This window comes from Neodiprion virginianus, chromosome 5 (genome assembly GCF_021901495.1).
Source record: "Neodiprion virginianus isolate iyNeoVirg1 chromosome 5, iyNeoVirg1.1, whole genome shotgun sequence".
Classification (NCBI taxonomy): Eukaryota; Metazoa; Arthropoda; class Insecta; order Hymenoptera; family Diprionidae; genus Neodiprion; species Neodiprion virginianus.
The window spans coordinates 4,095,026-4,110,663 of record NC_060881.1 but is presented as its reverse complement, the minus strand read 5'-3'; the positions used below and the strand labels follow the sequence as shown (position 1 = coordinate 4,110,663).

Below are 15,638 nucleotides of genomic sequence, written 5' to 3'. Positions count from 1 at the left end.
CTAAAAAATTTCTCGCAGTGCTGTACATGACAACGTGTAATGTTTGCATATCGATTTTTTCACACATTATTCCTCATTTCACGATCTTTTTTCAACAATATCTGTAGACATATCCAAACGACCGGTAAAACGGCGAACAGTATGGACTTGGTGGTGGCGGCGGGGGCGGCGGGGGCGGGGGGCCAAAAGGACCGCCAAAACCTCCGAAGCCAGGACCTGGTCCCCCAAATCCGCCGAATCCAAATTGGCAGAACACGAGGTCGAAGGTGAATACGAGAAAGATCAACAGCTGAATAGCAGGAAAAAATGCAACAATTATATACATATAAATAAAGGTTTTCATTTGTTACTCGTGAAAATTTGCTCTCGTCTTTTTTACGTAAATAATTTTTTCCGTCTTCAAGTTTCAAATAAAAAACACACACTTTATCTGACAAAACTATTTTTTCATTTAATAATAATTATGGAATAATTGTGGAAGACATAATAAATATTTGACATGTAAAACCCAGACTCAAAGTTCCTTTTTACCGGTGTTATAAGCAATTTATAAAAATAAATAATAAATTTTCCGAAAAATTGTACAATGAACGATTACAACCGAATAAAAAAAAAATATTTTACATCATTTATCGGAACTGGATTGATCTTTGTTTTTTTTTTTTTCTTTTGGCAGCTTATACGAGAGAAATCGGTCTGAGTTGTTAAAATTTGTTAATATGTGGCAACGTACCAGAATTTGTCGATTCATAATTAATTGAACAGTGTTACAGGGTGAGATATTTAGGGAGGCTCTTATTTATCGTCGCTGTGAATTCTTCTCCGATGTTAAACCGACTGAGCTTTGGTGTCCAAGTACGCCACAATTTATACCGGCATTCAGGATGATGTATCTACTAATATTTTCAGCAAATATGTGATTATTTTTCGGACACGGTCAAAGAGGCATTTGCATTTACGTATGTATTACACGTTGACTTATGAATATGAATTTATGACGTTATTCACCTTATTCTAAAGATTCAAATATTCGCGCCGGTATTCCCATCACGATTGTTTATTTAATATCTTGTGAATGAACAAAGATTTGCCGTATTCCATCGCGAAAGAATTAAAGCCACAAGCGTGATTAATATACCGATGTCTCGTTCGAAAATCGTAATGTGATTCGAGAATATGTCACTGTTTTTTCTTTTTGTTTTTTTTTTTTGTCTCCAAGCTCGCTATACTGACTCGGTGATTTCGACGCTGCGATTACCGCAGAATAGATGTGAGCAAAAAAGAAACGAAAATTTACATAATCACGTTGAGTTAAGAAAATGAACACTGAACGCCAAAATGAAGAATCTTTGTTCATTATTTACACGGTATATATAGGGCGTTCTCCGCTAAGACTTCAGAAATCAAAAGAAAAAAATGACCAGCCTCTCGGAATCGTAAAGTTTGAGCTTTAAATGACAAGAAACATACCGCAATTGATAATAATCAGATTTTTTGTATTTTTTTTTTCTCAAAGTATAGTTAAAAACAAAAAATTAAAAAAAAAAAAAAATAATCGAACGTCTCGTTTGGTCCATTTTTGAAGTTGTGAATTTTCTAAACAAAAAAAATTCCAAAATTTATATCTCTTGAACACGTCAACGAAACAAAATCGAAAAAAATCGTGAAAGCTACACTAATTAGGTGTAATCGCCTGTAAAATTTTTGATGAAATAAAAAATTGAATTACGATATAAATACAGCATGATTTGGGGAAAATAATTATCACTCAGATTTGGTTGAACAGAAAACTTTAATACTCCTCAATCGGTATGAATGTCCATTTTTAAATTATCATAATTACGTGCAACAGGGCGGAAATCTCATTCTCGAGATATTCACACAACGGGAAAATAAACGAAAGACTTAATAACAATAGACTGTGAGTGTTTCAGGATCGATGCGAAGCCCTTCCTCAATCCACATCTCCGATAAATCCAAGCCAAAGTAGCGCGTAATCGTCGTATAACAAGCATTTCGCACAGAATCGATGTTGGATTTTCAGTGAACCAGTCTGATTCTCACTCCCGAAAAATGCCCCGGACGACGAGTTCGAGCCGCCGAACGAAGTCCGGATTGTCTTCTACGTTGGCCTTGTCCGTTTATCGGATCGACCATCGATGAAATGCCAAGCACGAGAACCAGGATCCAGAAGAACTGTGGATTTTGATAAGCCTGGGTAAATATTACGCCACTTTTCTCGAGTAACAAGAAAACAATTGAAGAGGGGGAGGAAACGGTTGAAAAAGTGGATGAAAATTTGGAATTAGTAAATCGATGATCCATAACTTAATTTTATTTCAAATTATGTAGATCGAGTTTCATTCGTGTAATTTTTTTTTCCATGTAAATTAATTAATAGGAAGCATTGTTATCAATTGATCATTTCGCTCGTTGACACATTTTGGCTCAACGGTTGATTTTCGAATTTATTTAAAATTCGAAGGCAGTATTCATGAATAGTTCGTCTGTTTTGCCAAGTTTGAAGTTTCACTTGTTTTTTATCTACAAACAAAATGGCGACTGTTTGCAGATATTGATGATTCGATTTTTCGTCTAATACTTACGGTTTCTTGTGTGTTCGATTGACGAAGAGATATAATAATTGGGAAAATAAGCGGGATCTTGGCAAAGAGGATACATTATTCAAAAAGGTAAAGTGAATCTTTTTGTGACGTTTTTGAGATATCGTGGTCAACGAAACGGTCGACTTTGTTGACGATAACAATGCTTTCTATGAATTGATTCTGATGAAAAAATGATGTAAATGAAACTCGATCGGTATGATTTTTATTAAAACAAACCCAATTCGAATCGAACAATCGGTTGTCGATACATAATTTCCCAAAATTCAACCGATTTCTGAACCGTCTACGTAGATTTGAACGTAGTTCAAAAGGAACGAACGATTAGTTTTGCTGATCCGGATATTTTGAGTGATAATAATATATATGTAGCAACATATCAGCATGATTGTACTTACGACGTTGAAATTCATCACGAAAGTTGATATTAGACGGTAACCAGACACTTGAGAAAATTCAAACGATCTATCGCTGAGTTCTCCTTTTTCAAAAGTAATATCTCAGCTCGGTTGCTGGTGTTTTTATACACCGATAACCCCGGAGATAAAATGCGTTAATTTTATCAATTCATTGTGCAAATATAGAGGAATAGATATGTTTTGATAATTTTGAATTACGTGTACGTCAGGTAGTTGAAACCCAAATGATGTAACATCGAGAAGTAGTACGGTAGACAAACAAGAAAATATATGAATGACGGGGGTCGTTTGAACAGCGTAGAATTGAGTCGCTTTTTATCACATAATAACGTTTCGCACTTTTGACGTGAAGGAATATTAGCAGCGAATAACGTCAGAGATTCTGCATTTGGTCCGATTGCGTGTTTCTCACATAATTCTACCCCCGTGTTTCGTCACCTAATAACGTATCCGCGGTGTTTATTATATTCTATTCGCATCTTTCCGGGTTTAAGACATTAGCAGATGTTTACGAATTAGGAACTTTAGCGGTGATAATAAAAATAAGAAAAAAAAGTCATAATAAACAAATATAAGTAAATCGTCAATTTTAAACTTCTATTGGACAGCAAATCGCCGGACAATTTATTCAGTAAGCACATAACTCTGTTCGATTCGCATGGGTAGCTCTGTTTCTCAAAAATATACTTATATAATACGCAAATAAACTATAAACAATTATAATTAAGGTAATGATAAATCGATATTTAATTTGCTTTTTTTTTTCTTTTTATTATAAATGTATCAATCTATTTTTTCAACGAATTATTATATAATGACTATGAAGATTTATCATCGTAGAATATACATATGTGTAATCGTAACTTCAAGACTTACAACAGGCTAACAGGTGAAAAAAATATAACCATATCATAGAGCAGTTTTGAATTGAAATATATGTATAGGAAAGAACGCGCAGGTTAAATTTTTCTAACAGTCTTATCATACTATCAATTATTTTTAGAGCAATTATAAAATAATTTTAGTTACGCGAATGACGGATGAGCATAGGTTTTTTTATAAACTATAAATTAACGCGGAACTTGTATGGCTAGATTGACTTTTATGTGTTGCTTATAAAGTTTTGAAACCTTTTTCAGTGTTTGAGTACCGGTAATGTATACAAGAATAGCGATCAGACAAAATGGAGACAGAAGACAAATTGACATCAGGTACTTCAACATTAAGTTTGCTAAAAAAGAGAGTAACAGTTACTTGACTAACAGTTTCAATTTATGCGGTTATGATATTATTTTTTATTTATTTATATGCCAGATTATAATTTGTGCAACGATTTGTTTCGATTTTAACCCATCAGTTTAGAGATAGACAAGTATGTAAATTTTACACTTGGCATTTGCAAACCAAAAATATTGAAATTAGAACATTTTCTGATTTCAATCGAACTTTTATTTGACAACGAAGTAATCACTCCAGTTTCATCTGATTCCGGTTTCTACTGCCAGCAGATATTTGGGATTCCGTTAGCACAAAACTGGACGATATAAACGATCAAAATATTACATTGCCTATCACTGCAGTGGTTTCATTTTTCGGTTTCCTATTTTCTTTTAAAAACACGTGCAAACTTATCAACGCAAAAATAATATTTATATGAGCAACCTCTCACTATCTCGTAGGAGAATAGTAATAGCTGCACCAATATTGATAATAATAATAATAATGCTGGGACTTACAAGATGTTGACATTATAAAATAACATAAAATTAAACGTAATCGAAAATTATCATCCACAGCTTAACACATGTAACATGAAAACAATGTATATTTGTGAATACTTATCTAGTACAGGATTTTTTTTAGTTAAAGATATAAAAAAAAAAGAGGGCGAATAAATAAAATATTGAATCTTTCATATAATTAGAAAATCAACCGATCTCTCGTTGCCGACTATTTCTGGTGAGATCACGTTCTTCTGATGTGTATCTAAAAAAAATATTACAAAAAGTTATCGTATATTTGTACAGTTATATATATAGTTAGATATGTTCATTAAACTAACCGGCAAAATGTGACCGTTGGCTATATCTTGATGGGGTCCCTTAGAAGCTTGCGGCAACATAGGCATCAGCGTTCTTGCGTCGATTTTTAGGTGTGGATTTTTTTTTAAAATCTCTTTTTCCGCAGCTTTTGCAACTACTCGAACAGTCTCTGCGTTCAATACTTTGTTATCACTCCACAACGGGCAGCTGTAAGAAATTACGTCAATATTTACCATTATAAAGTGAAACTTTTCTTAACGGACTCTTCCCAATAACGGATTCCTCTTTACAATGGACAGTTTAAAAATCTCCAGCAGCCCAATTTACACGTTAACTTTGTTCTGAATAACGGACAATATTTTTAGTCCCGAAGGTGTTCGCTATTGGGAAGTTTGACCGTAGACGTAAACGAAGCGAGCAATTCTTATTGTTCATGGCTGAGAAGAAGAGATTATATTTAGGAATCGACAAAGATTTCAGTTGATACGATAAAAATAGGTAATACTCACAGATCGGCGCGATCGGAACCTTGTCCGTTAAAGTGTTTGTAATCTTTGACAGGTTCTCCGCATATGTAACAGGTCGTCGCTCCACATGGACAGGTCATCTTGTTGCATCCTTCATCCTTGAAAAATGGACGGCTGCATTTGTAACACTTCCTGACTAATGCCTCTGTCATTTTCTCTTCGAGATAATGCCTGGCCTCTTCGCCTTTGGTTACTTCGTCACATCGCAGAGGTACGTGATTTACTTCCTTGCAAAGCCTGATTGACATAATGAACGTGTATTTAAAAAGTGCCCTAAGCGTGTGCGCGTCAAGTTGTCATTGAAAATTTGTTGAAAGCGTACTGACCGACAGGTTTCTTTCATACACTCGGGGTTCAGGCATTTGAAAACTTTGTCTTCAGGCGGTGGTATGGAAGCAAAATGGCAGAATGGGCAGGAGATCAGCCCTTCCAATCCTGCGGCTTTGACTTCCTCTTCCTGCCGCTTTCGAAGCAGTATACTAAACATGGTAGGTTCCAGGACTTTCTGAAGAACCGGCAGTGTGAATTCACCCTTGCATTCCATGAAACATGGGAAATGCGTTTGTCCTTCACCTATTTTAGTAGCCGATCCCAGCTTTATGCAACTTTTACAAAATATGTGCCCTTCACTGCATGTCGAACACTTTGAGGGCATGCACTCTGCTTCGAAACAACATTGACATTCCAACAGCTCGTGATTTGCCTGTAAGTGAATGTCGTTAACTTGGTTAATGATCCACACATTACTGATTTGTAATTTTCAGGAATATTCCGTGCATCGATATTGGGCCAAGATTTCATTAAACCGAGTTACCTTCAGTCTTTTGAACTCTTCCTTCTCTTGCCATTTTTGTTTCTTCATGTACTCCTTTATCGCTATCTTGTGACGTATGAAAGCAAACTCTTGCAGCAATGGAATATCTTCGGTAGGAATTAGTTTGTCCCCCCGTTTGGTCTTCATATCCGGGCCTATGATTGTAAGTTCTTTGGCGGCCAAACTTATGTGATATGGGTGCTTTGGAGATTTGTATGCTCTCTGTATTGTGGCAACCTGAATTACAGTACTTGAATTAAGTAGGTATCAAAAGAACAAAAAAATTACCATGAATTTAATATTCGAGATCGTCTCGGTGAATAATAATTAATAATTGTTCTTTGAATGATGTTTATAACTCCGCAGAATACAAAATAAAAGCATACCTTGTTCAATCTGAAAAGAGATTTCAGAAACTCGAAAGCGATGACGTTGTATTTGTAAATCCGTTTACTATCCTCAAAATGGGCGAAGGGATCTGGAAATATCTCAAGAAATTTTTCCATGCAAAAATCCTCGGTGTACTGACGTATTTGTTCGGTAATTTTTATTTTCTTTTGATAATCAGCCATTGTCGGATAATCGGGCACTTCAAGATTTGCCTGGACAAAATTTTTCATAGCCTCAGGATCATTGTAGTATCTTTCTGCTATGTCTCTCAAATACTCTGGGTGAGCGTCAGGAAATATTCCTTGAAGATTTTCGTATTGAGTATCGGGATTCAACTCCTGTGGCTCTGGATCAGGATTGACAATGCGAGGATATCTGGACCCATTCACCAGCAAGATTTCAACGACGTATTCCAAGTTCTGGTTCCTTGCTTTGGCCTCGTTACACAAATCTGCTATATGGTTCGGATCCACGTCTGGAAAAATGTTGATCAACGGATTGAACAACTCCTTGGGTGGTTGAACATCGGATTTCTCAACCTGACGAACCCTGATAGCAGGTTCAACTTGTTCTGCTCCCAGAGTATTATTAGGCGAAGGATTAATGCTTGGCACGTCAGGACTTCTGGCAGGTAGAGAAACTTGAGGCTTTCTTTGTTCATCTGTCAGATGATTGGTGTGGGTTACCAAATCTACCTGCTTCTGCAATATTGCTGTATTTTTCAGTGAAAGTTCAACTTCTTGTAGCATCTCGACTACAAGATTTCCCCGAGGCGGTGCCACCTGTGGCAACTGTGTTTTCCTACTCTCAACTTTCGGCAGTGCGACACCATTCACCTGACGATCATTGCTCTTCATTTTATGTGCTGGAGGAAACATTATAACGTCAGGTTCGGGCTTGGGACGAACGCGACTTCGGGACTTTACACTAGAATCGGAAAAGTTAGCATCGTTGCGATGATGGTTTATTTCGATTGTTTTAGAGTTCGTTGAAGCGGCCGGCATTTCAGTGACAACCTTTCTTTTCAGCGAATCATTCTGGTCTTTCAGCACCGTAGATTTTGTTCCTGTGGATTTTTTTGATATAGCGCCAGTATTTTTGCTACTAACAGATGCAGTTGATAGGTCAACATAATGTGGAAAAAAGCTTTTTGTCAAATTTTCGAATTCATCGATCAAAGTTTTCGGCTTTTTAGCTTGTTCATCTTCTGCTTGGCGCTTTAAATGGTTGAGTTTGCTGGGTTGCAGGATGATTCCAGATTTCGGCATTAAAGGCCGTGGAATCTGTGGATGTGAGCTAGAATTCGCAAATGGCAGTTTTGCTGGTTGCACAGTGTTTTTTGAAGCATGAAGAAGTTTTAGTTTGGCTGGTTTCACTATCCCATTTCTTTGTGGTTCTATTAATTCTGTTTTTGGTGCTTCCATTGAAGTTGCGGTCGTCTCCTTGATTTCTTTATTGCACGTCCATTCGTCCTGTAAGAACTTCTTAACAGAAGACGGATTGGCATCCTCCTTCAGTTTACGTTTCGTACAAAGAATTGGCAGTGGTCTTTCATCGGGCAGTAAATCCCATAGCACTAATTCAATTCTATTGCTAGCTTCGATATTTTTAATCAAAAGCGACATTATTTGCTTCTCAGAATAACCAGGTAGTACAGTTTTTATTGAGTTCAAATCACGGATCATCGTAGCATCATTGTGTGGCGTATTATTTGCAGCAGGTAAATTGCGCTCTTTGTACGCTTGCGATCTCTTCTTGACTGTCAATTTCTCACTCATAGTCTTAGTGGGATTGATATCTGTCTTATCTTCGCATACTTGGGCCATGCGAGCATCGAAATCTGTGTAGTACGAATCTTTGCTGCACCCAGGTTTTGGACTGCTTGATTTTTCCTCAATCACATCTCTCTCAAGAGGTACAGAGTCATATTTTGTTACAGAAGTAAGAATGTTTTGATCGAGTATTTCACTATCTTCCAAGTTATTATTGGGATCATTATTATTCTCCTCAAGCATTTCCTCCATACGATTTTCACCCTGCCCGAAATGGGATGCTTCAGTGTTTTGGTGTTGGAAATTCGGAAACACAGCTTCATCGGTCAGTCTCAAAATTGGATTAGGAGGTGTCGATACTATGTCACGTGACTCATCAAATTCTTCAAAATTATCTGATTCAACTAGTCTATAATAATCATCGTCCATCTCGACCTCAGAGTCTGACTCTGAATTGTTTTCATCAATTTCCTCACCCTTGCTATCGAACATATCTTTTGAACTATCAACGGCACCTTCTCTTTGTGTTTTTGTTTCCGCAAGGCCATCTTTAGTAGGATCCAGAACAGATTTAGTTAAACCAGTAGAAAGGTCATCTGCCATTTCTATTTCCATCTCTCCAGCGTCTTGATTCGCTGCTTCGTTCTCTACAGCTGATTTCTCCACCTTACAATTTGCCATTTTTTTCAAATTTTCATGTATTTCTTTGGTCGCTTTCGGTCTTTTATGATCATAATTGACCTTCTCAGCGCACCGTAACATTTCCGGTTCGCGATTTATAACTTTCGGCATGTCTTTGTTGATCTGACAGTTCTCGAGGTCTAATACTTCCGGCTCGTTCGAACCCTTGGCCAGAAGTACGGGGCGAACAATTTTGTGCTCAATGATTTCTATGTCGTCGCTTGAATGTGTGATGTCAATCTCAGTCGAGGGGCAGGTAAAAACTCCCGAGCGGTTAGAGCGGTCTTCGCGCTGGGTCGAGGTGCCAGCCTTTATGGCCCAGGGGTTCATTAGAAGATCAGATTCTGGTCTGCTCCGCGATTTCATGATTATTTTGACGACTGCTTCGGTTGTTTTGTAAACCTCGAGTAGTTCGAAAATGCGATTTCCATCAACGGGCTCGAGACTATGAGAGGCTAGGATATTCTGGACCTCTTCAATGTTTTCGAAAATACCGTGAAACATGGTGGCTTGTGTACACAGGAATAAACGACGATCAATGTACGGATGGATGCATCGCTTATCTATAAGGAAAACAACAAGAGACGAGACAAAAATGAGAAACTACTAAAAATAAAACAAATTACTTAAAAATCTTTGTTTAAATTTTCACCGACGCAAAATACAACGAATATTATTTACTATGCGTTAAAATTCACCCTTTTGCTGTCAAACGAGGCCTTTGAACTCACCACATCATTCGGACGATTGAAAATGATCCTCTCTACTGATAAATTCTATCTTTTTCCAGGTAATTATCAGCGATTTGAACACTCATGCAACGGCAGCGGTTCGCAGATCTGTTGAAACATACTCAACGCACACATTTGCACACATGTAACGAACTCTGTTTCCTAATAAATGCTACAAGAGCGTTTTCATTTGATAAAATAAGAAACGTCCCTCTCGCTGACCAATTAAATCACAAAACTGGCCGAGGAGAGTAGCGTCATAAGCCTGTGGCTTGAGCGTTCCGCTCTAACCATAGAGACATAATCCATAGAGTAGACAAAGAATCGGTAAAGAAGAAACGCAGCAGCACTCTATGCCTATTTTCGTATGACTGGAGTTTCACAGGCGTCGAATTGATTCAAGGACAAATTGACGCGACATCGCCACACCGTTACCGTCGAACATGGGTACCAACACAACGGCAGAATGCTAAACGTTCGAAACACGTAGTTAGGTCAGTGAATCTCAATTACATTTTTATTAGAAGAATTTAAACATCTAATATTGTTGATTGTAAGTGTGAAAAAATGGAGAAAATGCAGAAGCGAGATGAAGTAACTGATGGCGTATCCGGACTGCGTGAGATTGATTCCTCTCACAAAATTATGTTGATATAGTGCATCAAATCCATAGGGGTTGACTTTCTTTTGTTTGCGATTTTCAGAGCTCGGAAACTTTTCGTCTCAGAATTGTTTTTTTAGGACTCTTTCCACTAATTGGATCCTCAAGAATGACTGAATATATCTTCGGTTAACGTATTTTATTCAGCTGGAACTCTCCAGAAAATTTCAATTGACGCCTGACGATACGTGCAACGGCAATTTTTCAAACATTCGTCCGCGGCTCGTAAGTCGTTGGCAACCGGTTGAGACTCGTGTCCGAGCGCAGCGCGGTATCAGTTCCTTCCGAGCAGCCGTAGTGAAATCACGTAAGTTGTGAGTCAAGAATTCAGATCGTCATGTGCCAACTTCGACTATTCGGGACATAGTCAAGCACCGATGCCTTATGGTTAAAACAAAAGGTTATGTAATGTTGTTCGATCAGTGTATTCTCATCAAACTTACTGTGAATAATTTACGAACGGCATGCAGAATATGGTGCATAAAAGAACCGAGCTTCTGAAATAAAAACAGCCGAGGACATCGAAGGTGAGTGTTGTGTATTAAATTTTCATTCTTTTGTGCAACTTCAGCTTTTAACGATTTCGATTCTCGACTCTCTGCGTCGAATGTCGTTTGTTTTTGTTTGTGTGGCTGACTTTCGGTAAGTGCGTAGTTGCATTGTTAGCAAGTTTAATTTATGTTAGTCTGTTTACACGCCAACTATACCACAAAAACTGCGAATGGGCTTGGAATCGAGTGTAATTATTACGCTGCATAGTGGTAAGCGTTTTGTGAAAAGAAAATGCCCCGATAATCTTCCGTTGTGGTTTTCTTTCTAACATTCTGGAAAACCGGGCCTTCCGGAAGGTGACCTTCATGCGAGTTGCGTCTTTGATTACGGTTCGCGGATCGAGTCTTTCACGTGGATGAACGTTTGTAAAATGAAAATGTTATTGCGTGGTTGATTTCGTAATCTTATTATTACTACCTAACTAAATTTAAGGCATTACGACGTTACTAATCGTTTCGAAATCGCGAGAGAATCTAAATCGTCAACTGTTAATGATTCCTCAGACAGTACCGTTTATAAATTCGGGATCACTTTTCGAATTTTAGATCCGGACAAAAAGTTCGACATCTCAGCCGAAAAAAAAAAAAAAAACACTTTTAGGACTTTTTTGGCTGAGATATTTTTGTCCTCATCGATAATTTGGAAAGTGATCCCTAACTTATGAACGGTACTGTACCTGTTATATTTTGGATAAATATGGTGAATTTTTAATGCTATCCAAATCGTTATTAAAGATCCATAAAGTACTCAGAAAATGTTTTTTATCTTACCTGATTGCAGAGAGAAACTGAAACAATGTTAATTGGCATTAGTAATTACCTAGATTGAAAGGCCGTGTCGATAAATCGTGGAAGACACCACTCGGTAGCGGAACTGATGAACTTATTACATATAAACAACAGGTATTAAACAATCCCACTCATTTATCCCTTGTTTATGTAATTGGCAAGATTTTCCTAAACTTGGCATAACGCATTACCTACGAACCAAAATTTGCATGCATTTAAACATTATTGAGTATATGGATGTTTAATTAGATCAAATATTAAAAAAATTTTGTTCGTTTGTCCTTTAGCTGATTACAGAATGGAGCTACCGTAAAAATGAATGAGGTTAGCGAGTATCCGCATTAAGTGACCCCGGTAATACAATGTTTGAAAACAAAATCCAGAAAGTGAACAGTTCGCAATTTTGTGGAAGACTAGAAAGCAGGTACAGGTTTGAGATCATTCTTGATTATACTTTTAGGCTATTTGCAATTTGAGAAATTTGTCAGTGAGTTGAAATTAATTGGTATTCAGTCCTTCATTATATTTACAAAAATAAGAGTAATTTTTCAACGTTTTGTGTATTAATTTTTCAAAGCAAATACTAATTAAATGTTGTTATTTCTTACCTGTTAACAGGGGCAAACGATATTACAGCACTGTCAACCACATTTAGCGATGATCCGAATGACCTAACCCAATCAATCGATCTTTGACAACGAACTAGAAATTAAATCACAAGCTATGCAGTGAATAAAACTGAAAGGTACATATTTAACATGATTTTTAATTACCATATCCCTTTTCATCGTAAATGATTTTATCTGCTCACTAATTTTATGCATTTCTTCAAAATCTGTGCTTATTTTATGAGGCCCCTAGTATTAATTAATTTTTGCAGTTCGTTTATAATTAAATCAGGAACCACTGAAATATCATGCAAGTAACTTATTTTGAGACAGTCTGTAGTAACATGAAATATGATCCAAATAAATTGTGCAAGTAATATTTTATTATATCCTTATTGTAGTGTGAAAAGTGTGTCATCACCATACAACCTGAGATGCTACGAGAACTACTACATGTAAAGTGTGGAGCAACCTGGAGGAGGTAAGAAAACTTATGTTAATTATTGTTTGATAATTCAATGTGGTGCATTGGAAATTTTTGTCATTGCATGACATGCGGTGAATAAATATGGAACTAGACAACAGTAATAATTTACCTGAGAACTAAAAATCCAGTTTGCTAAATTAATTCGAGTTTCCTTTTTCGCTTTTTTAGAGTTAAGCAGAGACATCCGAGTAACTTCTCCATTACTCAGCAACGTTGGTGAGTTTGCACGTCTTAGGTTACGGGTATTTCCCTGGGACTCCTTTATCATGTGGCGTGGCGGTAACAATTGTTACACAAATCTTCGATTTCCTAGCTGCATGGATAGGCTCATTCATGATCGCAACGTTGCTTGACTTTAAATTGGATCTTTTTTTTACGTGGCAATTGACCTATTTTACCATAGCTACTCAGTTAGAAATTTTGCACGTTGCTGAAAGTGGAATGAGCATCGCGACAGGTTACCATCACTTACTCGACATTCGCGAGAACAAATTGTGTTTAGCTACAGATATATTAATCTACCAACGTTTGAATTTTCGAATGATGTTGTTTAAGTGGTGAATAAATCTGAGGTTTAAACATATGCCAACGATTGTTTAATCAATAGCATTTCAAAGTCTGGCAGAATGTATTAACGTAATCAAATTGCATGATATATCTTGAATCATTTTCAATTTTTTAATACCCAGCAACTATCGAATAACTACAGGCTTAGCTCGCTTAGAAAAATGCTGATTAGCATTCAGGATGTTTTTAATCCATCTTACAAAAGGTTTATGTACCGATAGTCAGCCAGCAATCACTAAAATAGTATTTTCGCTGACTAGAGTACAGAAACATTTTGCATCCCACAGGTAACCAATGAAAAAGTAAGTCACAGTGACCACGGCGCGAATGAGGAAGAATGATGTGTGTTGGAAAGTATGGAGAATCGTTTAGAGCGAATATAGGTAATCGGGTAGGTAGGAGGTCGTTTTGGGATCCGTCGCGGGGTTTAATGTAGATGTGTGTGTGTGAATCTCTTCAACATTTCCGTTGGGTGGTTCCGTTGGGAATTAGGCGAGGGTAGGAAGGTCGCGATGTGTCGCGATGTTACAAATTTTTGTAATCCACAGCGTCAAATGATCACAGTGATTTTCCTCAAGAAATACTCAAAAGACTTGAATACAAGAGTCTCTAAATTATTAGTGAGCTTTCAAATTTGAACGAGGTTCAATTTCCCATTTCTTGTCTATTCAATTATTTAGTCATTATCGATAATTATTTCATTAAATTGATCTCTGTGATCGTCTGAATGGGCAAAACACATCTCTGGACCATCTATCGCGTTCCGTGGTACGCTAGATGGGGAGAGATGCTGAGCTCGAAGACGTCGCGTCGAAGAGGACCGCCGACCGTCACGCCACACAATAATGCATGTCCTCCAACCTCCCTCCCGGACTTGATTCGCTTCTCAGAACAACAATTCGCATCGAAATGTGTCGGATTCAAGGAGACGCAGATGCGGCTTGGGTTTCTGCAGAATTTTGCGACAAGTCCTAGATATTGAAGGTTTTTTGACAGGTTAATCGATCGTGCCGATTTGCGCGTAGTAATCACGGGAATCAGACGCGCCTTTTGCGCGATGATTGAGAATCAGGGTAGCTACACACCGGGAAAACCGGGATAGGTAAGGGAATTTCGTCATCAGAGTTATGATGGAACATACGGTAAAACGCACTTCTTTTATATATCATTTAATAAATGCGAATCGATCGATCGCTCCTTTTGCTTAACGATTTCGTAAATGGTACATGAAAAAATAAAGCATTTTCTATACGTGAAGCCTTCCGCTTTTCAATTAATTTTCTTACCAAGAACTGAGTTTTCAAGTTGAAGTTGACCGCGCCTTTTGCGCGTTGACTTGATACTTTTTGGTTCTGAGAGACAGAGTGGCATATGTAAGACGGCAGTCAATTCACGGAGATAAAAATCGCGGAGTGTATAGTGATAGTGAAGAATCTTCTCGTAAGTATTTATAAAGCATATTTATTTCAGTAATTCTAGGTACAAAATTAATTTTGATCAAAAAGTTTATAATTTCTTTCATTAATAATAGAAATGATTTTGTCATTGTGCTAATCATAATTTCGTCTGTTTCAGCTAATTGAACCTTTTGTCTGTTTCAGCTAATCAAGCCTTTTGTCTGTTTCAGCTAATCAAACCTTTCGTCTGTTTCAGCTAACCAAATTTTTTGTCACTTGCAGCTCATAAAAACTTGTCTGTTTCAGCTAACCAAACCTTTTATCTGTTTCAGCTAATCAAGCCTTTTGTCTGTTTCAGCTAATCAAACCTTTCGTCTGTTTCAGCTAACCAAACTTTTTGTCACTTTCAGCTCATAAAAACTTGTCTGTTTCAGCTAACCAAACCTTTTATCTGTTTCAGCTAATCAAATCTTGTATCTGTTTCAGCTAATCAAATCTTGTATCTGTTTCAGCTAATCAAATCTTGTATCTGTTTCAGCCAACAAAACTTTTTATCTGTTTCAGCTAACCAAACCTTT

The 15,638-nt window shown here is 37.2% G+C and overlaps 1 protein-coding gene and 3 long non-coding RNA genes across 5 annotated transcripts; 1 reads left to right on the top strand and 3 right to left on the bottom strand.

Moving 5' to 3' along the window:
* Nucleotides 1-21: 21 nt before the first annotated feature.
* LOC124304689 (uncharacterized) lies at nt 22-1,021 on the bottom strand. Its single transcript, XR_006908252.1, has 2 exons — nt 734-1,021; nt 22-289 (listed from the first exon to the last, which is right to left on the bottom strand). It is a non-coding gene; the product is annotated as an uncharacterized LOC124304689 (long non-coding RNA).
* A 752-nt stretch (nt 1,022-1,773) lies between these two features.
* On the bottom strand, nt 1,774-3,360 carry LOC124304690 (uncharacterized). The gene is made up of 2 exons (XR_006908253.1): nt 3,023-3,360; nt 1,774-2,196 (listed from the first exon to the last, which is right to left on the bottom strand). It is a non-coding gene; the product is annotated as an uncharacterized LOC124304690 (long non-coding RNA).
* Nucleotides 3,361-3,788: 428 nt separating this feature from the next.
* Nucleotides 3,789-10,230, bottom strand: LOC124304933 (uncharacterized). Of its 2 annotated transcripts, none has more exons than XM_046763738.1 (7): nt 9,968-10,230; nt 6,813-9,832; nt 6,427-6,663; nt 5,939-6,315; nt 5,595-5,849; nt 5,106-5,292; nt 3,789-5,029 (listed from the first exon to the last, which is right to left on the bottom strand). In XM_046763738.1, exons 2-7 carry the CDS (start codon nt 9,771-9,773, stop codon nt 5,009-5,011), a joined length of 4,038 nt encoding a protein of 1,345 aa, XP_046619694.1. In that variant the 5' UTR covers nt 9,774-9,832; nt 9,968-10,230; the 3' UTR covers nt 3,789-5,008. The 2 variants fall into 2 exon arrangements, with proteins under 2 accessions (XP_046619694.1, XP_046619693.1); XM_046763737.1 differs by having other exon boundaries at nt 10,001-10,230.
* A 2,442-nt stretch (nt 10,231-12,672) lies between these two features.
* LOC124305532 (uncharacterized) lies at nt 12,673-13,350 on the top strand. The gene is made up of 3 exons (XR_006908402.1): nt 12,673-12,746; nt 13,011-13,090; nt 13,265-13,350. It is a non-coding gene; the product is annotated as an uncharacterized LOC124305532 (long non-coding RNA).
* Nucleotides 13,351-15,638: the final 2,288 nt, after the last annotated feature.

Excerpts from the sequence above, each read along its gene's own strand:
- LOC124304933 (XM_046763738.1), bottom strand. The coding sequence starts at position 9,773 with ATGTTTCACGGTATTTTCGAAAACATTGAAGAGGTCCAGAATATCCTA. Across the intron at positions 6,664-6,812 it reads CTCTTTTCAGATTGAACAAG|GTTGCCACAATACAGAGAGC; the intron begins GTATGCTTTTAT and ends ACTGTAATTCAG. Across the intron at positions 6,316-6,426 it reads AAGAGTTCAAAAGACTGAAG|GCAAATCACGAGCTGTTGGA; the intron begins GTAACTCGGTTT and ends ATTCACTTACAG.